This window comes from Rattus rattus, chromosome 2 (genome assembly GCF_011064425.1).
Source record: "Rattus rattus isolate New Zealand chromosome 2, Rrattus_CSIRO_v1, whole genome shotgun sequence".
NCBI lineage: Eukaryota > Metazoa > Chordata > Mammalia > Rodentia > Muridae > Rattus > Rattus rattus.
In genome coordinates this window covers 216160105-216187487 of record NC_046155.1, presented here as the reverse complement: position 1 = coordinate 216187487, position 27383 = coordinate 216160105, and the positions used below count along the sequence as shown (strand labels likewise).

The window sequence follows — 27383 nt, the reverse complement described above, 5'->3', positions numbered from 1 at the left end:
GCCGCGGCAGGCACTAGAAGATGTGAGTGTAGTTACATGTCCAGAGGCAAGCATAGATTTAATGCGATCCCTGACAGAATCTCCATGACCTACCTTACAGAATCAGAAAAAGACAGTACCTTGTTCATATGGATGAACGAAAGACCCCGTAGGAAACGCGATTCTGGGCACGATAAGCAATGCTGGAGAAATCACAAGACCGGATTTCCTGTTACACTTCAGAGCTAGGATGACAAAGACATCATGCTGCTGACACAGAAGCATACATGAAATTTGTAGCTTAACAAATAGTCCTTAAAACCACAACCTCACCGCCTCCTCTCCAAGCCCGGCAAAACCCAAACCCAAACTACCCAACCCACCAAGCTCCTGACAGAACAGTGAGGTTGAATTCTGTAGGAGAGGCTGAGGTGGAGTAAAACATGGTCTGAGTGTTCTACAAGCGGCTACGGAACGTCGTGCAGAAGCCCATTATTCTGTGCAAATGATACTTGCTGACAGAATTTGAAAGAGAAAGGTTCAAACTAAATACAGCCATGAGAAGTAAGAAGAAATAACTTTGTAAGTGGATTCTAGATCTTAGTCCACTTGGCTTCGTTTGAGGACCATGAAAGTGCTCATACGCCTGCAAATTGGACAGAAATGGGGTGCGTTATATGTATTCTGAATTTTTCCAGGATTTATTTTTATTTTATATGCATTGGTGTTTTGCCTACAGGTGTATGTCTGTGTACCATAGGCATGTAGTGCCCATGGAAGCTGGGAAAGGGCACGAGATCCTCTGGCAAACAACCAAGTGGGTGCTGGGATCCCTATCTAGGTCTTTTTTAAAGAGCAGTGAATACTCTTAGTCACTGAGTGATCTCTTCAGACCCTGACACAGGGTTTTATTTGTTTGGATTTAACGCCAACATTATTCTGATAGCCATTTTCAATTTATCAATCATATGTTCCTTAGGAAGCATTTATTTGGACCGGGTATGGTGGCACATGAGGTGGAGAACTCTCTCTCTCTCTCTCTCTCTCTCTCTCTCTCTCTCTCTCTCTCTCTCTCTCTCTGAGCTGGAGGCCAGTGTGTTCAACACAATGTCGGACTACATAGTGAAAACCCGTCTCAACAATCATTCACTACTTTCTGAGGTACCAGTGGAGAACACACAATCAAAGGATATTATCTCTGTTTCTAAAGAGCTTACCAGAAAGTAATGGAAGTGGAGTTTGTTTTGCTAACATTTGATGAACTCGGTATTTTCCATATGCGAGGCACTGTCCAAAATACTTTAAATGAGGGAGCTCTTGGAGTCTTCAAGGTCCTATGACACAGGTTACACCTTTTACCATTATTTTAAAGGTGAAGAAGCCAAGGACAGGGTATTTCAAAATACCCCTAATCTTGGCAAAGTCAGGCCATGGACCCAGTTACGTTAAGTACAAGGTTACTACATCCCTATTTGGGAAGGACACATACTGATGCGTCTGTGTGATTTAGCTCCCGCTGTCAATTCGACACACTGGAGTCACCTCAAAACATGCAACCCCGTTTGAAGAATTTCCTAGCTCAGGTTGGCCTACGGGAAGGTGGGTCGTGCAGTGTCTTGTTATCGTTGAGGTGGGGTCGGGGGGTTCTGTACACCGTGGGCAGCACCACTCATATAGATCCTGGGCTAGATGAGAGAGCTAGCCAAGCCAAGCGTAAGTCTGTGAGCGAGTGAAGCGGCAATAGCATTCTTCTGAGGTTTCTGTTCCAACCTTCTGTTTAGATTCCTGCCTAGACAAATGGAGTGATGGTGGTGGGGGCAGTTAAGAGAAGCTTCCTGATTTCAGTCCCCAACTAGAGCCACAGAAGCGATGTCACTGGTTCTATCTGGGTGAGGTCTATAGCTTGGGAGAGTTCTGAAAAGCAGGCAGGAGAGGAATCCTGATGCATTCTTTTCCCAATTTCCTTGAGAGGGGAGCCATTCTTTTTCCGGGAGAACACTATCACAAATTCTTTAGCACGCATATTGCTGTATAACTTGGGAAACATTAGTTTCGCTACACAACCTATTTTCCATATACCTTAGACTCTCCGGGAGCCTTTTGTTGTTTTAATAGCTACAGAGGATCTGATGAATTTACAAGAGGCAGGGCCATCGGAAACCATGTCCGTGTCCATGGATGGACTTAGGAGGCTTGTAGGATTTAAGCGGAATTCCTGAACACTTGGCAGGCTATCAAGTTTTGCTTATTTAACTAAACTTTCTCTGTAGCCAGGGTTGAATTCTTCTCAACTCTAGAAAAGTATCAGACTAGCCAGACACGTTATCTGTGGCGGCTCAAGGAATATTTACACTAAAACCAGAAGAGAAGGTCTTGTTTTGTCCCTGGTCTCATCAGTGTACTCTTGGTACCCAAAGCATGATCTTTCATTAATTACTTTATAGTGTTTCGTTCTTAATATAAAGATTGTTTTATGACCAGCCTGGCTAGTTGTAGATATAATCATGACTGGTGCTTATGAATGGGATTCGTGCTTTGAGCTGCACAGAAACCGATCCGACAGACAGACAGGCAGACAGACACCTCGGCATTGACATTATAGCTCTCCCTTTGAATAATATACGAATTTACATTCGTTAAACATCCCTATATTTTTTTCAGCTTTCTGTCATTATGACAAAAATATCAGAAAATCAAATTACAGAGCCAGACCACATCGTTCGTGGTTTTAGAGACGTCAGTTTTGGTTAGCCTGATGCTTTGGGGGTCATGGCAAGGCAGTGAGTGCGTCTGGGTGCACGGACATGACAGAGGAAGCTGCTAATTCATGGCGTCCAGGACACAGAGGAGAACATATAGGTTGGGACCCATTGTCTCCTTTAATGGTATCTCTACTCACCTGACATCCTACCTTGTAAAGTTTCCACCGTGTCCAATATCTCCAACCTGAGGACTCAGCCTTCAGGGCCATTCCAGACCCAGACGATATTGAACCCCTTTCTGTTGGAAACCACATTCTATCTCTTATGGAAAGTACTTAATTTTGATCTGACAGCCACCCCAGGATGTGGGTGTTATTACTGTATTACGCAGGAGGAGACAGACTAAACTGTCTGCACAGGGTTTAAAGCCGCAGTGATGATGAAGGATGTGAAGGTCTAGTGCCTGGTTTTAAGGGCCACACCTTTAAAACTCTACCGTGACACTCCCCTAAACGGGGGAAATACCAAAGATTAAACCAGCGTCCACAATATTAGAATTCGAAGCACTTTAGTTAATTGAATCAATGACACATCATTTGCTTAGATAATGAAGACAGGGTAATTTTCAATCCATGATGGTTTAAACTTATTCCCCGTCTCCCCCAACTGTTTCTCTGGCTTAATTGAGAACAAAGAGCTCCGTCAAGGACTGATTTTGGCTAAGAAGCCTCTTATTTAGCCATTACTCGAGTGTTTGAGGGTCCACGGCATTCCCCTGGAAGCAAGAATCTTCTCTCTGTTGAGGTGTTGTTGAGAACAGGTAGATTTCCGTGAGTTTGAGACCAGACTGGTCCACATTGTGAGGCTCTGTCTTAAAAAAAAAAAAAAAAAAAAAAAAAAAAAAAAAACCCCCAAAACAACAACAACAACAAAAACTGAGACAAAAGTAAAAGGGAGCACTCCCGGGTGACACCACCCTTTGCCACAAGTCAGACTCTACTGGAGAGGCTCACTCCTTTGGGTTCTGATGTACAGCACATCAGTTGTGTGGTATTGAACTGCACTTTAATGGCTGAGGTTTGCTACTTGAGAGCTTCGGCGAGGTCTCCATACTTGCCCAGAGTCACGTCTGCTCTCCACCGTGCTCTCTCTCTGACTTGACCTTGACTTTATGCCGTAGAGCGCCCACAGCTGAAAGGAGCCCCACTTCCACATGGGAGGCATTCAGGAACCAGTGGGATGCTGACACCAATCTTAATAAAATGGGTACGGAGAATCCACAATGCTAATCTTTACCTTATCCGCATCCATGTGCATGCCCAAGAAATGTGAATCATAAAATAGAGGATTCTGGCAAATGCAGAACCGGAGGGGGCCTGCCCCTCCCTTGGTTGTAGATGAGGAACAAGTGGTGTCTTCTCCAGAGAGACGTTTCTACAGCCCTGGGCGGGGAAGGAGTCACCACAACCATGCCTACAGCTCTGCTCTTTGAGTATTTCCTGTCAGGAACATTCCCATCTGGTTGGCTGGCGACGTGTTACTTGGAGAGAATCAGGATATTTTTATAATTGTGATATTTTAAAGAAATTATCTTTATTTTTAAATGTTCATCTGGATAGACATGCCAATGAATATTTAGGCCACATTTTGAGCAAAACTCACAAGGTTCCCCCCCCCCAAACTTTACATGTGTACACAAGAGGACACAATTTTACAGTCTTCAAAGAGCAAAGCACGAGGAATACAAGCTCATAGCCAAGTCAATGTCAGTGAGCGTATCTGACTCAACACGAAGGGCCACACAGCTCTGTGTTTTGCAGGAAGGACTATTTGAAGGCAGGTTGCGGATGAGCTCTAAGGCCCTGTGAGGGAAGCTGTAAGCAGGGAGGGGGAGAAACAACTAGTTGTTACTTAACCTAACAGGGAAGTAGGGGTTGGCAGGTTTCAGGCATCAGGTCTGACTGTGGATTGGACGACTGCAAAGAAAAGTCAGTTTTGATCATCAGGTCTGGCAATGATGTATTCATGTTTCTCTCTCTCTCTCTCTCTCTCTCTCTCTCTCTCTCTCTCTCTCTCTCTCTCTGATCTTGATGTCTTACTAAGAAAGTAATTCTTTGAATCCTTCCTTTCTAAGTCACCAGTTGATGATCCACCATCGAGGTGGGCTAGCAGACTAAGACTTTAAAAACTTTAAAACTTTAAAATATATTGACATGGTCAGGGGCCTTGTCTCCACTCCTTATTGGATAACTCGTATTAAATTATTCCAAGAGAGCCATTAGCAGGCAAAGAAGAAGAGCTTTCACAGTTAAGTCTTTCTCAACAAATGAGGAGCTCAAGAAGTTTCCAGATGGTAGAAAAATGCAGATCTGTCTACCTCATGTGTCAGGTTCCACTTCTGATTTTCATTGTACTAGTGTTTTAGCCATTAGATATTTGGTAGTTTTTATTTCTTGACTCCTCTTTAAGACTCAATAGCAACATGCTGAAAACCTTCCCCCTTATCCTAATTCAATTACAATGTAATTATAACTTAAGCAGAATCTACTTCCTAAACTCCAGGTGGAGACTTCATTGGCTAAAAACAATGTTTTCTTTATTGTTTCTATTCTGTCATCCTGAGCCATTGGTCTCCTTGTTTCCATCTCAGATGCATAAGAACAGACGGCTACAATCCGAAATAAGAGAGGTTTTAAAAGCGGAACTCTATCCTCTGTATTCTCAGTTGAGGCCTTGCTCAAGCTCAGAGCTTCAGAATATCATAGCAATGAAGAAATGTACGTCAGCCCATAGCTGCTTCAGAAAACAGAAGTCAGTGTCCCCAACTCCCCTTCTCACCCATATCAGTGACGTCAGCGCCATCTACCCACTTCACAAATTCTTCAGACTTTCCTTAGTCCCATCTGACAATCTTGCTTGTGCTAGTGAAAACAGAATCAACATTCCCATCCCCTCCACGACCTTAGCTCTGTAAGCCCCGATCTCTCTGTAGGAACCTATTCCAGGCCAGGCAAGTTTTTAACGTTTCACTTGTGTTATTAGGAGACACAGAGAGCCCCACATTAGTTACCCTTAGGAAGTAAGAGCTGGCTGTCGCCCTCAGCTTGAGATAGCAAAGATGCTTCCTCTCCCACTACACGTTAAGGTGGAGAGAGGAGCATTGGCAGTTTCCATATAACATCAATCACTCATAAAGAAAAGGCTCAATGCACAGTTGGGCTGAGTAAGAACGCCGTACACGCTGCATTTTACAAGCCGAGTATCTGCAGCCAGATGGCAGCAATTCCAAGCCGACTCAGCTAGCTGCAGCCATAACAAACCTGCTAGAAAGCTAACATCTCTTACAGCACTGAAACGGTTTCTTTACTTAAATAATATTAAATTCAGCTAAACAGTTGGGCAGTCATTCACATGAAACTATAGAAAAAAAAAAAAAAAAAGGAAATAATCCAGTTACTATCAACACCAAAGAAACGCACACCAACCGAACCGACCACGGACCAAAGGGACTTTGGTATTGTAGCCATACCAGACAAATGCGTGGGGTGGGGGCAGGGAGTTCTCTGATGGCTAGGTGACAGGGTCGCACGAGGCTTTTGAGACCCGCTATGTCTTCCGTGAGGCTGATGTACCCCGTGTTCCATAACGGGAGTCACATAAACACACGCCTACCAGCCAGCTTGCTAGAACTGTGTGCAACATTGCTGGGCTGGAACGTGACTTACATCTTGCTGGAAGGGTATCATTAGCCTGAGGAAACCATACTTGGTACCATAGATTAAAAACTATGGTCTCCATGCATGAGAGGTTTCCAAAAAAAAAAAAGTATCCTTCAAGATGGTACTCAGTTTTGGCTTGTGGCCTCAGCAGGAAAGCAGAGATAGTCATCGGGGGGCCGGACAGTTCAGAAAGACATCTGTAAGGATTTAGGTTGGGCGGCTTTGGGAAGAGGAGAAAAATGTTTAAAGTTAAGGCCTTTATCTGCAAACAACAGTATATTAATAAACTCTATACCATATTTACAAATGCATTCTCTTGTATGAAAACTAACAGTATTCTGTTCACAGTGCCGTCGTGTATACAGGTAGCAATCCCATAATACTCGTGTATTTTGGCATGGGAATCAGTAGCGTTCGGTATTTACAGAGAATGTACACTCGTGGATATAAACAGGTCACGGAATCCGTAAAAGACAGATTGGCTAGCGGTGCAAAGGGACGAGCTGTACAGCACCTTCCGCCAGATGGGAGGGGACGCTCGGTTTCCTAAACCGAAAACGGGCCACATCTCTGACCCAATGTGGCAGAGTCAATAGCAAAAGGAACCCCCTCTTAGGCTTGGGTACGCTGAGTATTCTTAGTCCAAAGTTTTAGACCCATGTCTGGCGCGCGAAGTATAAAAGTTAAAAAGATTTATTATTTTATAATAATAATTATTATTAAAATAGAAGGTACTTTCTCTCACACTCTTCGTTTGTGCTCTGGCACGTAAGACCAGTCTTGGAGTTCTAAGTATGCTGGTGTCATGCAGGTCAGCCGTCCAATGGTGAGCTCTAAAATGCTCTGGACTGGAGTCACTGCCAGTCAGCCTGACCAAGGGCCAGAGGCGGGCACGGCAGAGGCACCCCTTTCTTACTTCCAGTCTTTTCGGTGGGGGCAGACGCCCCAGAATAATCAGCTCCAAATGACAGGATAGAGCTGCCCATCTCGGCAGCTGATGCTGAGGTGACGATGGCTTTTGTACACTTGGATCAACGAAGGGAGGTGGTAAATGGCAGGCAGGTGGCATCGAAACCCAGCGCGGTGGGCTTGTTGCGAGGGCAGTTGGACGGATGGCCGTGCTCCTGTGGACGGACAGATGGCCGTGCTCCGGCGGACCGCTACCTTAGGGCGTGGCGCCTTCTGTCTGCTCCAGGGTCTCAGGCGCGGTGCCCGCTGGGTCCTGGCCGCTGCCTCTACGTCTGTGCTGATTGGACAGCAGGCTCTTCCACTGGGCTTTGTTGTGCGCGAGATGGCTTAGCATGCTCTCCGACAGGGTGCTGTTCCCAGTGAACCGGGCCCACTCCCGGAACAGTGGCTCCACGATGTAAGTCATGAAACCTACAACAGGCAAGGTCACAGAGCAGGTCACCACACGGGGTTCAGAGCCACCTCCTTCACAAGCACGGCTGAGACCCACAGTGCACCCGGCCAGGCATGGGTGGGACAAACAAGATGTGCTCACTACCCTTAGTTTTGTGGCTCCCACTTAAAATCCTCGTACTTCCGCCTCTGTGTTCGGGAAAAGGAGCTGAGTACTAACCAGACCCTCAGAACTCTTGTGGTAAACGGCTTAACACTAGTCAAATGGTTAAAGCTCCTGACTGCAGTAATGGACTTCAGTTTTTATTTGCAGAGAGAGACCAGCAGAAAAGAAAAAAAGTGAGTGGAACTAGGGAAGGCAGGTGGAGAGGGGAGGAAATAAATGCAGATGACACCGCAGATTCAGATCATAACGAACTCACTCAGGCTACCTGGTGCGATACTTTTTCGAGATTATTATTTTATAGTATTGTCTTACCATCAGTGACGTCAGGCAACCACATTTTAAACGAAGTCATTTTATTGCGCATGCGTGCGTGCGTGCGTGTGCGTGCGTGCGTGTGATATTTTTACTTTTTTTTTGAGACAAGGTCTTGCTATGTAGCCTAGGCTAGCTTCTTTCCTCAGCCTCTCAGATTGTAGACGTTGTCCCACCACGACCAGCTCTAAACCTTCGTTGTCAACACAGAGCTTTAAAAGCAGTGCTAGTTAGGAATTGAACCCAGAACTTGGCGCATGCGAGTTAAATGCTCCACAACTGAGAGCGTGCCCGGCTCCTTTGATGATATGTGTTTCCCTGAGAAGAAACCCTGCCTTATAATCCCTGATTATAGATGATGACTGCTTGATGTTAGACTTCCCAGTTTCCTCCATCCCCGTTCCTGACAGGGTCGCATTACGCAGCCCTGGCTTTCTTGAACTTGTCTTGGCCCTCCCGTCTCAGCCTCTAGAGTGCTGAGGTTACAGGACTCTACACTCATGCCCAGATACAGTATCTGTTCTCTTAGTCATCAAACACTCATTGCCATCAAACCCTGTCCCACTGTTAATGTGTTTTCCACAGCAAACAAAGATAACTTTCTGCACAGTGTGGAATTAGAATTATTACAAACTTGAATTTATGCTTCCTTGTGCTTCCTTGAAATGGAAGCAAAAAAAAAAAAACAGATTTTTTTTTGTTATGACATTTTCCCCAGCAACTAGCCCTTTATATTTATAAACATGTGAATTATAAGACTTGATCCGATGGTATTATTGGACAAATGGCAGACATTTGGCCTATGGGGATGCTAGGGAGAAGGGAGAAGGAGGCAGCAGTGTAAACCGTTATCGGACATTTCTGAAGTATCTTATGTGAAATGTGACTTAAATCTTGAGCCGTGTCTTTGAGACCCAGGCTCAGGAAAGGTCAGTGGTTTTGTCTACCTGTCCGGGCTAATACGTGCTGACACTCAGCCCTGAGGATTCCCCTTTGCACTGCTATTCTTAAGTTTTCACCTCTTTACACCGGAAGAGATTAGATATTTGACGTTTGAAAAAACTACCGTAATTCAAAGTGTGAATTTTAGAAAGGGCTCCTTCCTAAGTAGACAAGTTACAGATCCAACACCCACTTCCCCTTGACATTACCCCGGAGTCACCCCTGTATTTGTACTGTTTATGCTCTGAATAAGAAAATGATTTTAAAGTCTGACTACGTATCAGGCAGGCTTCGGAAACCGTTCCCCCCCCAGTGTGCTGACAGACACTTCAAGGATGAGCTCACTGTCCTTTTCCGGCATTGTGGGAGGGGAAGGGAGGAACGGTGGTCTTATAGGAGACACACAGGTTGAAGGAGGCTTCTCTTTGTCTTCCTATAGATTTTATCAACCCGAGATTCATTTGATTTCCTTTCTTTTATAAATGCAGGAGAGAGGTGAGGCATGGGCATGGAAGGAGGAGGGGGGTGCAGCTTCCTTTTGGGCAAATGTGAACTACTTCCACAGAAAATCAGACCAAACTAGGACTCGCACTCAGGAATATCTCATTTTGGATTGGGCAAAGAAACCGAGAGGCAGAGGAATGCGGACTTTAACCGCTGAGCCATCTCTTGGGGAGATGAAGCAAGGAGGGAAAGACTGGGTGGCTCACCCAGAACTAAGGGTGTGGGAAAAAGTCACACGGGAACCCACTCGTCAGTGTTCTAATTTCAAAATACAACTCGGGAAAAAAAATAGTTTGGGTAGAATCGTCCTGCATTGGTGGGCACCGCCTCTCTCAGAAAACATGGATCGTTAATTGAGAACTGCAGCACAAGGTCTGGGATTCTGCCCCAGAGGTCCAGAACAATGTAAGTAAGCTACTGCCGTTGCCCATGGTTACCCGCCACGAGCACACTGTGGGACCCTGTTGCTGAAGACACCACACAATGAGTAAGTCGCACACTGACTGGGAAGCTTCCTCCTTGATCACTAGCTTTCATTGTGCCAGAGGGTATCATGCAGGCTGCTTCAGAGAAATGAGACGAGGTCTTCAACCAGTGCTGCACCCTGAATGCTGCAACGACCGGCCGGTCAAGATGCACCTTACTGACCCAGCAGTGCGCGCATGTCCGAGTTAACCGGTTGCTTTCTGATTGGATTTGAGGCCTGTTCTACAGGAGAGGATTTCCTGTGTTGCGTCCTATCTTTATGGCTTGAAGAGCAAGGCCCTGTTCGGGTCCCCAGCTCCTTTGGGGTTGGGGAATCAGAGAGTTTAGAAACGGGCTACAAAAAAAGAACCAAAAAAAAAAAAAAAAAAAGGAGAAGGTGCTCCTTGTCCCTAAAAAAAAAAAAAAAAAAAAGAAGTTTATGGCTACAGAGGTCACAGAGGTCACAGGCCCTAGGGTAGAATGCATTATTCCGCTCACTGTTCACACTGTTTGTGTCTAGAGCCATAGAGAAGCTTCCTTCTGCAGTGGACAGCGGTCAGTAGAGAAAGGCACAATTAGTCCAAGAGCTAAGAGCAGGAGACCAAAGTACTCGGTATTAAACGAGACATCTGTATTAGCCCAAAGGCTCAGGGAGCATTGTGGGATAGAAGACAAAAATAACGTAAGAGGCGAAGGATGGGGAGGAGCACTGAGGGATGCTGCCTTCTGGACATGACATGGCCGCCATTCTCTGGAACTCAAAGCAGCCATGGATACCCTCACAAGACCATACAGCTAGGTCAAGCCGGCTAAGATTCCTGCAGAGCTGGGCTAGACTACACTTAGACCTTATTCAGATATGGCGTTGCCTTTGGCAGTGGATAGTTGCTGGGACAAGGATAATTTTTTATTAACGATGTCACCACCAGTGGGTTTCTCATGCTCCGGTGAATGGCTCCACATCACAAGAGGCAGTGCTAACTGGACTTGGGTCACAAAGTAGGAGATGACATGAAGTTGGGGTGTGTGTGTGTGCGTGTGTGTGCATGTGTGTGTGCATGTGTGTGGTGTGTGGGTGCGTGTGTGTGCATGTGTGTGCATGTGTGTGTGCATGTGTGTGCATGTGTGTGCATGTGTGTGTGCATGTGCATGAGTGTGTGTATGTGTGTGTACGTGTGTGTGAGTGTGTGTGTGTATGTGTGCATGTGTGTGTATGTGTGTGTGCATGTTTGTGTGTGTGTGTGTGTGTGTGCATGTGTGTGTGCATGTGTGTGTATGTGTCTGTGTGTGTGTCTGAGGAGTGTGTGTGTGTCTTAGTGTGTGTGTGCATGTGTGTGTCTGTGTGTCTGAGTGTGTGTGTGTCTGAGTGTGTGTATGTGTGTGCATGTGTGCATGTGTGTGTGCATGTGTGCATGTGTGTATGTGTGTGTGTGTGCATGTGTGTGTTGGGGAGCTATGGAGAGAGCTGGAGGGGGAGGTAGGGGTAGATATGATCATATTTTATTCCATACGTGTATGGAATTATCAAAACTAAAGAAAGATGAAAGGTTACCCAGGCTTCTCTATTAGTCAATGCAGTAGAAACAGAGGACACAAGACTAGAGGAGATGCTTAAGTCAGGGGGAGGCAGAAGAGGGAAAACAGCTACATTGTATAGGACCCAGTGGGGAGATGGGTGTGTGTGGTGGGGGGACTAGAGCTTGTGGGCCATTAGAATTCTCTGTTCAGGATTCTCTGATTTAGTCTGATCTGCCTCGTGACACGGCCCAACCTGAACCTGTGATAGCCGGCTGCTGTGTAACAGAAACCGTGTTGTTCATTAATCACCTCCTGTTTCTCTTTGCTGTGAGTCTGATGTGGTAGCCATGGGAGGTCCCTTTCTACCACATATCCCTAAGCTGAAAACCTGGACATGCGGCGAGGCAAAATGCGTGTGTTCTCATGACAACAGGACAAACTCTGAAATCTGTGCCGGTCTAGGCCGGGTGCTTAATAGGATAAAGGTTTTTTTTTTTGTTTTGTTTTGTTTTGTTTTTGTTTTTTTTGTTTTTTTTTTTTAATTTGGGGAACATGTGATTTAAAATGTTATAAGCAGCAACATGGCAAGATTCTTTCTATCTAGAGTCTCAGAATTAGGAACCCCACTGTAAAACTTCACAACTGAAGTGTAAATCCGGGATGGGCTACGGGGTGCTGAGACGGCACGTCTGCTGTTGCGTCTTCTCTCCCAGTAACTCCCAGCTGCCCTTTGCCTTGGCCTCTGTTCCTTTCTTCTTCTCTTTTTAAAAAATATTCCTTAACTATGTATCTTTCCTTTTTACAACATTTATTTATGTTGCTGTCTTCAGACACACCAGAAGAGGGCATCACATCCCATTACAGATGGTTGTGAGCCACCATGTGGTTGCTGGGATTTGAACTCAGTACCTTTGGAAGAGCAGTCAGTGCTCTTAACTGCTAAACCATCTCCAGCCCTCCTTTTCCTTCCTTCTTCCTTCCTTCCTTCCTTCCTTCCTTCCTTCCTCCCCTCCTTCCTCCTTCTCCTTCCTCCCTCCTCCCCTTCCTCCTCCTCCTCCTCCTCCTCCTCCTCCTCCTCCTCCTCCTCCTCCTCCTCCTCCTCCTCCTCCTCCTCCTCCTCCTCCTCCTCCTCCTCCTCCTCCTCCTCCCTCTCCCCTTCCTCCTCCCCTAGGTAAGTTCTCACTAGTAACTCTGGCAGTCTTGGAAGTTACTATGTAGACCAGGCTGGCCCAGAGATCTGCCTATCTCTTCCTCCCTAGTGCTGGGATTAAAGGCATATGCCATTATGCCCACCAAGGGTTCTAGTTTTTAAACACTCCTCCTAATTTACCACATAAGGAATTGGGGGTGAATCAGTTTAATTATGAAGACAGCCTAAGAATATTGAAGGGGATTTGGAAAAAGATGGCTTATTTGTAAACTAACCAATCCAACATACCTATCTGGTGCATGTGCTTTCCATGTAACTCTTCGTAACTGCACTGTCTCCTTTCCTTAAGGCTGTCTCTGTGGGGCTGTGGATTAGATGCCACCCTCCACGAGTGTCAGCAGAATGCGTCTAACATACGCTCCCTTTCTGCATTTTTGGTTGATCTTCACAGACGCCCCCTTCCTCCCCAGTGACAAGGCATTACGCCTTGAGACCCGCCACCCTGTGAAGGCAATGGCCTGTGTTGGGTCTCTGCAGAGCCATGAGTAACTGGGTGTCGAGGGTGGAGTTCCTTGAGGAAAAGAGGTCAAGTTGTGTTTGGTTTTAATGGAAATACTTCCGGGAAAAGAAAGGCCAGCTTTATGTGTGGATGGAATTAATGTCTTAGGATGTGGAGCAAAAAACATTCCCTTCACTAAAGTGAAGGAAGTAGAAGTTTGCCCACTTGATTTGCATAAAGGTCGTATGTGTAATGTGATTAGATAAAGCCGTGATCATTCTGGATGCACTGAAACCCTCCTGGAGCAGCTAACCGGAAGGGAGTGTGGTTTCATGACCTCAGGACTGAAATGTGGTTTGAAGGAGAGAGTGGAGAAACACTATCATCTGGCCACTAGGGGACAGCAGGACTCTAGGATTTTAGGCCTAGGGACTAAGCCATGGATTTTTTAGCTGTTGTGGATGAAGGTTAAGGACTCACACAGAAAGGGTTCTTGCTAAAGCACTCACTCAGCTCACATGGGAAGGGTCTTAAAGCCTGATTCATTCAGATTTCCACTCTCTGAGCTCTGAGGAGAATGCGAATGTCTAATTCACTTTGACTTAAGAGTTTGTTTTTTTGTATGTGTGGTATGTTTCTGTGTGTGCATGTGGTTACATATGTGTGATATATATATATATATATATATATATATATATATATATATATATATACACACACGTATGTGTGTATGCAGTGGGGATTCAGAAACCAATAATGGGTGTCTTTCTCAGTTGCTTCTCCCTTTATTACTATTATTTATTTTTTGGTGTATGTGTGCATACATGTGTATGAATGTGTGTGTGCATGCATATGTACATGTGTTTTGCATATATGTGCATGTATGTATATTCCTGTATGTGTGTGCATATGCGTGCATACCTGTGTGTGGAGGCCAGAGGTATGCTGGATGATTTTCCAAGATTACCCTCTACCTTTATTTCTAAAATTATTTTAAAAAATATTTTATTTAATTTACATATATGTATGTGTAACTGTGTGTAGGTACGGGCATGTGTGTGCATGTGCTCGCAGAGGCAGTTGTGGGCCATTGGACATTTGCTAACAACCAAACTCTAGTCCTCTCCAGGAGCAGTTACACGCTCTTCACTGCTGAGCCATTTATCCGGCGGCCATTTTTTGAGACAGGGTCTCTCATTAATTCAGCTAGGACAGCAGGTCAGTGAGCATCAGGGATCCTCTTATCTCTGGAACTCCCCAGTGCTGGCTTCTGCGCCTGACTTCTTAGACATGTACATCTTCATGGCTGTGTGCCTATGAGGCAGGTGCATTACGGACAGCCATCTTCTCACCCAGTCCTCCCTGTACTTCAAGACAAGGTCTCTAACTGAACCTGGGGCTTGACCAAGTCATCGCTCCGGTGCATGGATTCTGTTCTTTTTGTAGTGCTGGGGACGGAGAGGGCATTGCACACTGCATACAAGCGCTATACTTCTAAGCCACCTTCTGAGCTCTTGGTGTTTAAGATGGATCCAATATGCAGCTCAGTCTGGCTTTGAGTTTGCTGCATAAGTGTGTGTTGGCTTTGAATTTATGATCTTAATGGCCCATCACTCCAAGTGCTTGGATAATAGGTATGCACTACCAAGTCTTTCTTGATTCTCACTCTATTCTAAAATCACAAGGTTGATACCGTAACTTAGTATTAAGTTAGTTAAAGGTCTATAACAAACACCATTCCTTAATTGTTCTGATTTTTCAAATGATAATTATCTAAAAGGTCAGTCATGATTAAAAAGAGTTTGTTTGTCCCCAGCCATTTAGATGTCTGGAAGGCTGTGTGTTGTTGTTGTTGTTATTGCTACTACTATTACTGTCATCATCATCATCATCATCATCAATTATTTTGTGACTTCTGGTAGAGGTTTATTTTAAATAAACCCAGATTTCAACTCACCAATTTGTATGCTAGGGATTGAATCTTTCTGTTGATTACAAAGAGGACTGATTTCCAGTTCAAACTTCTGTTCAAGGTCACCTAAGAGGAAAGAAGAAGAGGAAACACATAGCAATCCAAGAGTTCATAGGATGTGCACCAACAGCTTTAATGGAGGAACAGCTTTAACACTTGGAGGAAATTGCTCTGGGGGCTACTGTTCCTTCCCTTGGAATCATCATGAACCCTGTAGGACCATTGGTTCTCAGAGCTGCCCTAAAGATATAAAACCCACAGGGCATCCATGATCGCTAACAGTGACTCCTTTGAGTAGGTGTGCTCAACAAACAGGACGAACTTAAAATTCATTCTTCTCTCTCTCTCTCTCTCTCTCTCTCTCTCTCTCTCTCTCTCTCTCTCTCTCTGTGTGTGTGTGTGTGTGTGTGGGACAACCAGTAGGAGGAGACTTCTCACCCTGTCAAACCTGGGAAAAGCTTTTGACACATTCTATTCTGGGAACTCTCTGAAGCATGTCTAACACACTACAAACTAAAATTTTAATTTTTATTTACATCATAATTGATTAAAATTTAGCCAGCCACATGAGCCTCAGAGACACCATATTAGGAAATGGAGAGCAGTGAGCCTTCCGTTACTGGTCTCTTCCATTACCTGTCTTCCTGTGAGGTTCTTTATTCTTCCTCTCACTCACCAGACAAGTGTGAAGCACTTGTTGTCTTTGGGAACTCTACTACTCAATGTAGAAAGTACAAAGAGGAAAATCAAACAGTCTCTCCTCCAGGAATGTTGCAACTAGCATTTGGGATATTACAATGGAACCAATCATATTTCTTGATGGCAATCATAACATCTGTGTGGGATTATTCATATAGAAATATGTTTTACTGAGGAATACACAAAGATAGAGGTGGATGTTTGATAAATTTTTTTTTGAAAAGCCAGGTTAATTGTGGAAATATCAACCCATATTTACAAAGAACTTTCTTAAAGTGTTGAAAGCTGGAGAGGGGGGGACCCTAAGTCTCCTGATCCTGAGGGTCTGACAGTTTTCCTAATTCATAGGCTGCCATTTTCCTCCCTGAAACCCTGTACCTGAAACCTCAACTTAAAGGATTTTTTTTGTTTGTTTAATGTAATGCCTTATATCTGTCATGTTTTCCCTAACCGGGCATAGTGGCCCTTGCAGTCTAGAGTCCAAGGCAGGTGTGTGTGTTTGAGACCAGCCTCTCCTAAATATCAAGATCCTGTCTAGCAGCAGCAGCAGCAGCAGCAGCAGCAGCAGCAGCAGCAGCAGCAGAAGAAGAAGAAGAAGAAGAAGAAGAAGAAGAAGAAGAAGAAGACGAAGAAGAAGAAGAAGAAGAAGAAGAAGAAGAAGAAAGAAGAGGAAGAAATAAGAAGGGGAAGGGGAAAGAGAAGGGGAAGAAGAAGAGGAAGAAGAAGAAGAAGAGGAAGAAGAAGAAGAAGAGGAAGAGGAAGGGGAAGAAGGGGAAGGGGAAGGGGAAGAAGGAAGGGGAAGGGGAAGAAGAAGAGAAAGGAAGAGGAAGAGGAAGGGGAAGAGGAAAAGGAAGAGGAAGAGGAAGGGGAGGGGGAAGGGGAAGAAGAAGAAGAAGAAGAAGAAGAAGAAGAAGAACAACAACAACAACAATAACAACAACAACAAGAGGAACAAGAAGAACAACAAGAAGAGACAGTTAAGAACTGCTGATAGAAGCCTGGTGGTTGGGAAGATGAGTTGGCATTTGAGTCTGAATCCATAACCAAAATTCAGATAGGGCTCATCAATATGACAGGAGTCATTCCTATAGAGTTAAAAGGCATTCAATATGGAAGGAAGATAGTTCAGACAAGTAGAGGCTAGTCTTCTCAAAGCAGACAGGAAGTCTGGACTGCAGGACCCTTAACTGAAAAGGAACGGGTCTGTTCCTTGGCTCCTTCAACTGCTAGGAGATCCACAGTGAGAGCTCGTCCCTAGTGACTGCGATGGGAAACATTCTACGTCTTTCCATGTTACTGTGCTGTGTACACGCATCTCACCAGGGCCATATTTTTTTGCAAAGAAACATCATAGTAACCTTGTTGCTTGATGCCATTAATTCCTCAGAGCTAACAACTTTAATTCCTGAACTCTGTGTCTGCCCAAGTGGTAGGACTGCTGCCCCAAGTTGCTTAGAGTTTGAATAAAGTGTCAGCTGAGCAGATTAAAGCTCTAAACCACAAGGGACACCAACCATAGCCCACGATTGAATCAAAAGCAAGTAGGACAGAGAATCTTGATTTTCAATACTGTAGCCCCAGCCTTCTCTCCTACTGCTATTTCAATAGTTTATGTATCACTCAGGGAAGCAAGCGCTCACCCTAACTTTAAACCCTCCCTGTTCCGACTTCATCACGCTTACTTTTGTTCTGAGCTCAGTGGAGACTTTATATCTTGGCCAATGGGAACTGAGATTCTAATGTCTAATGACTCATACTGAGTGCACGTGAAATTCAGAGGCATGGGAGTAGCACGAGGACTTTTACTCCTGGACCGTGACTGTGAGCAGAGCCTCTGCCCCTGCGTGAACCCAGCCCTATTTTGTCTCCTGTCATTGGACCCACCGAGATGTTATTGACACGTCTTTCAGTGGACGTTTTTCCAAAAGGCTCACTGTTGCTGTCTGACCTCCCCACAGAGCTGGCATGTGGGACGCTTCAAGCTTTATTTGTTCCCTGCCTCTTAAACCTGATCCTGTCACTAGCACGAGGGCATTGCTGAAGCCTAGGCAAGCATCCTGAGTGTTGAATCCTAGCCTGAAGAATCAAGCCTGTGTCATCCCACCCAGTGACAAGGTTCTGCTCGCTGATTTATTGCAAAGGAAGGTAATCTTTGAAAAATCCTGGTCTACCTTAGGACCATTCAGCATTCCACAGAAAACCCCACATGCGTTATTGTTGAAACTGCACTCCAATGGTCTGACGTTTGTAACTCTTGTTAGTCTTTGGCTAACTTGGACCTATATCATTGGAAGTTTTAAGAACCTGAGAAAAAGGCGTACAAAGGGCTCTGAATTATTCTATCAGAGTGGAAGACATTGACTTCCAAACAATGCTTAGCCTTCGGGGCTGGGCTCAGCTCATTAAAATGAAGGTCAAACTGTCTACCATATTGTTATAGCCACAGTGGAGAGAAAAGATGTGAACATATATATCTATATATATCTATATGTATCTATATGTATTTATATGTATCTATATGTATGTATATGATATATGGTATATATATGTTTGTACATGCATGTGCAAATGTGTGAAAAAATACACACACACACACACACACGGGGCTGTCTGTGTCTGTATGTGCACGTGCATCTTGCTTTCATTCATTGTATTAGGTTGTTATTACCTCTTTCCATAGTAACTGTGATATTTATTATATTTATTTAAAACTTTGTTCAACATGAAAGGGTTGGATGATTCACAAGAGAGTTAAAGAAGGTTTGGATAATTAGAGCTGATATAAGAGCAGGTGTCGTGACAGATTAGCTGCTCCTGTTTTATTAGGACAACTGCCCAAAAGGAGAAGGGGAAGCAACCCCTCAGCCATGGGAGCTACCAACCTTGCCTGTAGAATTCTTCACAGACTCTTTCACTCCACTGCTTGCTCATCTCCCAGATTCGACAAGGATTGCAAATGTCAGCGCACTTCAAGGCGATCTGAGAAGGGGCAGGGCAGGAGAGGCTGTCAGAGAGAACGTCCCTGCAGTTGCAAATGTACCCAAGCCAAGTTGCTGCGAGGTCCGCCTGTCTGTCTCAGGGTACCGAGCCTCTCAACCTCACCCGAGCAAGAGCTCAGGTAGAAAAGGAAGGGAAGGATGATCTGGACAGGCCCTAGGTGAAGGAAAGTTGTGCGTTTTCCTAGGGCTGGTGGCACTGCAATTAACAGGATCCTCTCAAGTTGCAGAAGTGGTCCTTCAACAGCACCCATCACACTGATTAGCTTTCGATCACAGCATAAAACATGGTAAATGCTTGTGATGCAGGTGGCTTGGGTGCAGGGCCCTTGCTGTGGTTTTCCTGGTAAAGGCCGTCCTCCAGGGTGTGATTCCTAGCACAGGTATTTTGTATACAGGGATGTAGAATGACTCTCACATGCTCATATATCCGAATGCTTGGTTTCCGGAGGTGGAATTGTTTAGGAAGGACTAGGAGGTGTGGCCTTGTTGGAGGAGGCGTGAAACTGGGAGGGGGCTTTGAGTTTCAGAAGCCCACATCATTCATAGTTCTCTCTCTCCTCTCTCTCTCTCCCTCTCCCCTCTCCCCTCCCTCCCTCTTCCTCTCTCTTCCTCTCTTTTCCTCCCTCTCTCCCCGCTTTCTGCTTCATCATTGTCTCGACATGTAAGCTCTCAGCCGCTGCTCCAGTGCCATGCTTGTGCACGCTGCCTGCTACAACTGTCATGGACTCACCCTTTGAAATGGTAAGAAAGCCTCCAATTAAATGTTTTCTCCATAGCGATAGAAAAGTAACTAAGACAGGGTTGTATGCTTACTGATACATGTAACCTTCCATTGAGGTTACTCTGTGATGAGGCAGTTACCAAACAAGGAAAGAGGAGAGATTTTTCCACTTTCTGAAACCTCGCTTTTGCTTGTTTGGAAAGCACTTAACAGCTGCACCTTTTTCTGAGCTTTTGACAAAGTAGGTCACGACTCCTAACTTTACCACAGCTCCTTCTCAAACATGCTAAAATCATTGACTGCATCCCTAAGTGTTTTCACTTGGCGAGGCCAGGTGGCCTTTGTTGCTTACCTGAAGCATAAAGTGTCTGTCCTGTATATTTTCCAGTCTCAAATCCTTATTGTGGAGGTGAGCTTTTAAGCGGGTCAGGAACTCATTCTGTCTGTTGATGTCCGTGGCCAAAATCAGGGAGCCCAGCTGCTGTTCGATATCCTGTCTGCATCCCCAAGAACAAAAGAGAGAATCACATTCACACAGCAAACCCTACTCAGGATGATCGATTCTCTCACCACCCCGTGGCTTGTCTCTTTAGCCTTTGACTTGTTTATCACACACAGCATCCCAGTCCCTCCCAGCCTGAGAGCGAGTCTTCTGTCGGGGCTGCGTGGGGGGACCAGAACCTTCTGTGGATGAAGTTGTGTTCATTACACATTGCCCACGGTTGCTAGGAAGTGAATTTGAGAGCGGGAAAGAGAAAAGCATGCTTTCAGGGAAACAAAAAGACTTGGGGGAAAAAATCACAGGAGTTTGGGTTGTGCCTTCTGAGAGTTCAAAGTAGCTTGAAATTAAGATGTTCATAGGGAAAGACAAGGGGTAGCAATGGTCTTAGTGTTTAAAGATATTTATTTTTTAACTTTTATTTATGTGTATGTGTATGTATATATGTTGTGTCTGTGTGTGTCTGTGTGTCATGTCACAGGTATGACAATACCCACAGTGGCCAGAAGAGGGCATTGGATTCTCTGCAGCTGAAGTTACAGGTGGTTGTGAGCCCCGGTGGGTGCTGGGAACTGAACTCCAGTCCTCTGGAAGAGCAGTAAGAGCTGTTAACCAGTGAGCCATCTTTCCAGACTCACGGTCATGATTTGGAAGACGGTAATGAAGATGGTACCATGGGATGGAGTGAGTTGAGAACAATACAAAATAGACTGGCAGAAAGAGACAACAGAACTTAAAAGCAAAGCAGGTGCTTTAAGACACCACTGTAAACCAGCAGGAAAGAGACTGGCACAAGAGAAATGGGACACTTTGCAAAAACAGTTCAGAGCTTTGCTTCTCACTTTGAAATCCATCAGGAGGAGAAGCACTGGTCAGAAACTGTGTTTAAAGTTCACATTTAGAAATGCACTGAAGCCATGTGCATAGGTCATGGCTGTGCCATTTAGTGAGTCAAGATGCTGGTATAGGAACATTGTCTGCCAGTGTCCTGTGGGATCCCCTGCCTCCCCAGGCCCTGCTTCTCCAGCGAGCCTGCCGTGACCACCCTTTGCTTTTGTTCTATGTACAATAACTTTGCCACTGTGTGTGTTTAACAAAATGCTTTCACTTCAGCTACTGTCAAACTTTAAGTTATGAGGTATATAATCATATATATAGTATATGATATAGTATATGATATAGTACATGATATAGTATTAATATAGTATATGATAAAGTATATGATATAGTATGTAACATAGTATATAATATAGTATGTAATATAGCATATAATATAGTATATAAAGTGGCATGTAACATAGTATATAATATAGTATATAACAGTATATAATATAGTATATTATATAGCATAATATATAGCATGTAATATAGTATGTAATATAGCATGTAATATGGTATGTAATATAGCATATAATATAGCATGTACTATAGTATGTAATATAGCACGTAACATAGTATATAATACAGTATATAATATAGCATGTAATATAGTATATAATATAGTATGTAATATAGTATTAATATAGTATATAATATAGTATGTGATATAGTATATAATATAGCATGTAATATACTATATAATATAGTATATAATATAATATGTAATATAGCATAATCTATAGCATGTAATATAGCAGGTAACATAATATATAATATAGCATGTAATATAGCATGTAATATAGTATATAATATAGTATATATTAATATGTTTCATCTTCCCATTTTGTATTTGGGCTTTGTATTATTTATTTTTTAACATAATTTTATTCTTTGAGAATAAAATTATTTTCACTGCAATACCCCCTCTCCCTTCCCTTCAGCTCTTCCCAGGTCCCTTCATCCTGACCTACATCTCTCCTGATTTCATGCCCCTCCCCCCTTTGGTTAACTTGAGGCAGTTGGTGCTGTCAGTGTATCCACGGCATGGGTGTTCACACATGACTAGAGCATGCTGCCCCTTTTGCTGTTGTTTTGAGACAGGATTTCATAGACTCCAGGTAAGGCCTTAAGGTAGTGAGGCTGACCTTGAACTCTGCTCTCCTGCCTCCACCTCCCGAGTGCTGGAATTTTAGTAGTATGTCACCATGCCTGGCTCATGGCTTGTCTTTTTGGCTTGATATTATGTTTTCAGGTTCATCTGTGTCGACATGTAGGCTCTAATACATAATTTCCGTCATTGTGATGTACTCCATTTACTATAATGCAAATCCATGTTTGAGGCCACTTCAGTTGCTTCTAGTTTCTGACGACTAACAATGCTTATGAACTTCCAGTTACACAGGCACAAATGCTTATCTTGGGTGTGTAATCAGGAGTGGGATGTCCTCATCATGGGGCTGGAGAGATGGCTCAGCGGTGAAGAGCACTGGCTGCTCTCCCAGGGGACCCAGGTTCAATTCCCAGCACCCGCATGGCAGCTCACAACCATCTGTGACTCCAAGATCTGACACCCTCACACAGACAGACAAGTAGGCAAAACACTGATGCACATAAAATAAAAATAAAAAAAGGTCATCTACAAGTTTATATTAACATGTTAGCTGGATGTAAGTAGAAGTTCTATGATGTAAAGATACTTATCTTACTGTTGCTTCTGGCAACAAAACATCCTAGTGGGGAAAGAACTGTGACTAGGAGGTAATAACTCTGCTGCCTTCGTGATATGAAACTATCAAGTGCTATGGTTATCTATTGCTGTGCAGAAATGTCATGTTTTAGTGTGCAAGAAAACAGGAAACGAGGAATGTAAAGTGTGGTCTCTGTGGTAATGATGCAACGTTTAATGATGGTAGATTCCCTTCTCTTTACATTTCTCAATATCGTACACACTTAAAACACACGAGCAGTTATTAAATTTACAATGAGAGATTATATCATTTCATCTAGGAGAATTGTTTCCAGAGATGAATCGAAAGACAAACTAAGAACCTCAAGTGGTATTTGCAATAAATAAAAATGGTTACTGTACATAATATACAAAGAGGTCTTACAAGTGAAAAACAGTGCTAAAAAGGTAAAGAGTACTTATTGTCTCTAAATAAGTAGCAATGGGAGGGGGACTGGAGAGATGGCTCAGCAGTTAAGAGCACTGGCTGCTCTTCCGTAGGTCCTGAGTTCAATTCCCAGTGACCCCATGGTGGCTCATGATCATCTGTAATGGGATCCGATGCCCTCTTCTGGTGTGTCTGAAGACAGCTACAGTGTACTCACATATATAAAATAAATAAATCTTTAAAAAAACTAATCAGCAATTGTTGATAAATATATAAAACTTCTTAATGTTGGCCTAAGTAAAAGGGTCATGGCTATTAGGGAGAGGCCCTTTCATGCTCTCTTCCAGTGTATAGGTTGACATATGTGTGACGATTGCAAGTATTTAGAAGTGTAATGGAAAACGCCATTCGATTTGAGAGAGAGTGAGTTAACTGTGGATTTTCTTAAATCCATTAGTGTCATTTAGTGGCAACAAGGTGTGGACAGCTTATTGTGGAAGCAATGTGATAGTGTGTAACAAGAACCTTTACAATTCAGGGCATCTCAGATTGGGAGAATATACGCAGCTTAGATTTCAAGATTCGGGGGAAATAATCAATATTTTGGTCTATCTGCGATCCCATTCTCAGATGATAAATGACTGACAGCTGCCATGTTCCAGATGGAATACACGGAGCTGCAGTAATCAGGTTTTTTAGCCCGAAGAAAGATCTGGTCATCCCGTTCACAGTCACTCCCCTGCCACAGACCTCCTTTTAAGCCTCCCTTCCCCTCGTCATCATCTTTCCCTCTCCCTTTCTTCCCAGAAAAGGGAGGCCTCCCCATGGATCTCAACCCACCTTGGCATAGCAATTTGCAGTAGGACTAGGCACATCTCCTGTTGTCTAGACAAGGAGGCCCAGTTAGGGGAAAGGGATCCAAAGGCAGGCAACAGAGTGAGGACAACCCCTGCTCCTGCTGTTAGGAGTCCCCCATGAAGACTGGGCTTGCACATCTGTTACATATGTGCAGATTGACCATGTTTTATAAGTCCTGTTTCCCCAGAGACAAAAGCCTCTTACTTCAAAATCACTCCTTGTCTGTGTTACAGCTTTGTGGCGGCCACCTGCACTTGTGAGCAAATATTTTTAAGAATGAGACAAACTATTGTTGTAGGTGATATTAATAATCCCGGCACAGGGTTTCTACCTGCCTTTGACCATTTGTGTTCCTGGATGGAAAGTGCACGCACAGCCTTTATATCTTTAAGCCTGCCTTAGGCAGCACAGTAGCTGGGCAGAGCTGTCTACCCTCCATGTTGTTATTGGACTGAAAGGGGGATTGGAATTGTCGAGGCTTTGCCTTTTGCTGTCTATTGCAATGATCAAACCTAGAGTCTACACATAGCCCCTGGGACCCCACCCCCGAGTTAATTCTGATTGGTGAATAAAAATGCCATCAGCCAATAGCGGAGGAGAAGAGGCATAGGTGGGGGTGAGGTTTTCACAGGCTAAGGGCTTACGCCATGAAGAAAAAAGAAGTCACTATAGAATAACAGAAGGACAGAGAGGAGAGGAGAGAAGAGAGCCGCCATGCGTTAGCTGAGCCGTAAAAAACGTGGCTGTGTGGGCTGGCCAATCAGAGCTCAGAGCAGCCCAGATGAAACCTAATAATGATAACTTGGGTGATAGATAGGAAGGTAGATTCTAATAACATGGAGGGTAGGCAATTGTCCAACTGTTGTGCTGCCTAAGACATGTTTAAATATAGAAATACTGTGTGTGTCTTTCATCCAAAACTGTCTAAGGCAAGTAGAGACCCCGCCCTGGGATTTCTAATACTTTCCCCACAAACTACAAGTAAAATTAGAATCAAAACATTTGATGGGCACCTTGACAACTCACTGAGAACTAGTTTAAAGCTTTCATCAGACAGATATTGGTGGATTACTGTGTCAAGCACAATGCAACACTAGTTTTATGTTTCCTTTTCCTTTTCTTTTATTATAAAAATAAAAAATGTTATTTATAATGGAATAATTTGGAAACCACCTAATTTCCAAACAACAGTGAATAATTTATGTCTATTTGGATACAATATTGACAAATAACGCAATAACTTTCAGTAATTCCTTGGATGACATAGAAAAACATTTTTAGTAAAGGCTCACTATTAGGCTAGAAAGTAAAATGTAAGCCATTTGTAAAAAATAACCTTAAGTGACCTCCTCCTTGAGGGTAGAAAAGTTAGTGACTGATGAATGTAAATTTCGTGATAAAGTCTGTTCACCGATCATTACTGTGTAACGATTAGCCTTCTAGCCACAGCAATTGGTAACACAGTATCTCACAAAGGCACTGTGGCTCAGTGGTAAGCGGTATTTCAGTGGGCCTGAGTGTGAGTGTAAGCGTGAGGTCCTAACCGTGACAGCGGAGGTCAGTGGGACGGTTTGGGGAAGGTTGGTCACACTGGCTCCTTTGCTGCTTCTTCCCCAATTCTTCCTCGTTATATTCTTTTTCTGTCCGACCTCCTTCCTTTCTGTTTTCTTTATGTTAATTGTTTTTTAATTTCCAGAGGGTTGAAAAGAGCCCAGTCCCTCCTGTAAGCTGAGCATTGCTTCCAGAGCTGGGGCTACAGGTGAAATGCACAGAGGTCCCGGAGAAAACGTAGGAGTTCAGAGAACACAACATCAATCACTGTGACCTGGACCTCCAGCCCCCGCCTGTTTGTAAGACAATGACCGATTCTGTCACTAGCCTCACTCACCTAAGTCCTGGACATTTCCATAAAAAGATCAGAGTTCATGGTGGTGTGTAAAGCAGTGTTTTGGCCAAGCTGGGGCCATGAGAAAAATGAGTGAGATCCAGGCCAGGCAAACAGTAGACTGTGAAAAGTATTGTTTTCTGTTTATAAGGCAAAAGAGACCCAGCCATGGTGGTGTGCACTTCTAATTCAAGTGCCTGGGAGGCAGAGGCAGGAGGATCTCTGAGTTTAAGGCCATCCTGGTCTAGAGAGTAAGTTCCTGGAAAGTCAGGGCTGCATAGAGAAGTCCTGTCTTGGAAAAAAAAAATAAAAAGACTACCAAACAAACAAACAAACAAATAAAACCCCCAAAGACATTAAATAGATTAATGACAAAAAAAAAAAAATGTCTGGTCAAGTCAGTTGACAAATCCATTTAACTTATTTTGTCTTATTTATTTATTTTTTTGGAGAGTTTTTCTCTGTAGCCTAGGCTACCCTCATTCTCACAGTAATCCTCCTGCCTCAACTTTCATATTGCTAGAAATATAGTAATGGGTTACACACAGCTTAACCAAATATTTCCGACTCCTACTTTGCCTGGAGACTGGCAACGATAAAGCAGGACTAGTCCTTAATCTAGTTTGCAAATTCCTATGTTTTTTCTTGACAAATATTTATTCTTTGTATCTAAACGGGAGGACGGTTTTGCTAACACAAGGGACAGGAATTTGGCAAAGCGGAGCCTCGTTGCTGAGGGGTGTAAAAGCCGAGGGCTCTTTATGATCCTTTCCTCCGACTTTGGGTCAGAGGCCGTCTGAGGCCTTTTCAAAGTGCACAGAGATTCTGTTTTCTAGGTTTCCGTACCCGGCTGGACAATCCAGCGAGGGCAGGAAACCCAGCAGCGGGCTCCCCGCTACTGATGCAGGGTCCGGGCGCGCCCTGATTTTTACCGTGCATACATCTGCTTCGTCTCTAGAGCACTTACGTCATTTCCTTTGGCAAATGAGCAAGGAGCCTTGATTCCCGAAGCATGCCGATTGTAGACCGCCAGTGGTGATTCTCCAGTACGGACATGTTCTAGAAGGAGAGAAAACACAGGCTGTAAAGAGGACAAGAGTTAGATAACCATCTTTCACAGTTGAGCGCACCTTGGGGACAGCCAATATGAAAACCAAAGTGAAAAGCCCTCAGCCTCTTCCTCAGGCTGCAGTGACGTTTGGGGTGCAGGGTCCCTTGGAGTCTAGGTTGACTGATTCTGTTCCAACTAACATGAGCCGCTGTCCCTGCTTTTCTACAGCTCACTCAGGTGACCCTGCATGTTAGAAGAGCAGAGTGAAGCAGTTGGGACTGGTCATAATAGGTGTCAGCACTCTACAGTTCTGACTTCATCCGAGATTGCTTGACTAAACCGAGCACAGGCGGTTGTCACGACTTCCAGTGTAATCTGCTGTGCTGAT

At 44.1% G+C, this 27383-nt stretch overlaps 1 protein-coding gene across 1 annotated transcript in view; it reads right to left on the bottom strand.

Annotated features, from left to right (window-relative positions):
• Positions 1–4252: 4252 nt before the first annotated feature.
• Positions 4253–27383, bottom strand: part of Pde7b (phosphodiesterase 7B) — a 312276-nt gene continuing 289145 nt past the window's right edge. The window contains exons 9-13 of the mRNA XM_032894930.1: positions 26912–27003; positions 20062–20206; positions 18872–18968; positions 15276–15356; positions 4253–7780 (exon numbers count right to left, since the gene is read on the bottom strand). Of these exons, the coding sequence (XP_032750821.1) occupies positions 7566–7780; positions 15276–15356; positions 18872–18968; positions 20062–20206; positions 26912–27003 (630 nt within the window). The 3' untranslated portion in view covers positions 4253–7565. The remainder of the gene's footprint in view (positions 7781–15275; positions 15357–18871; positions 18969–20061; positions 20207–26911; positions 27004–27383) is intronic.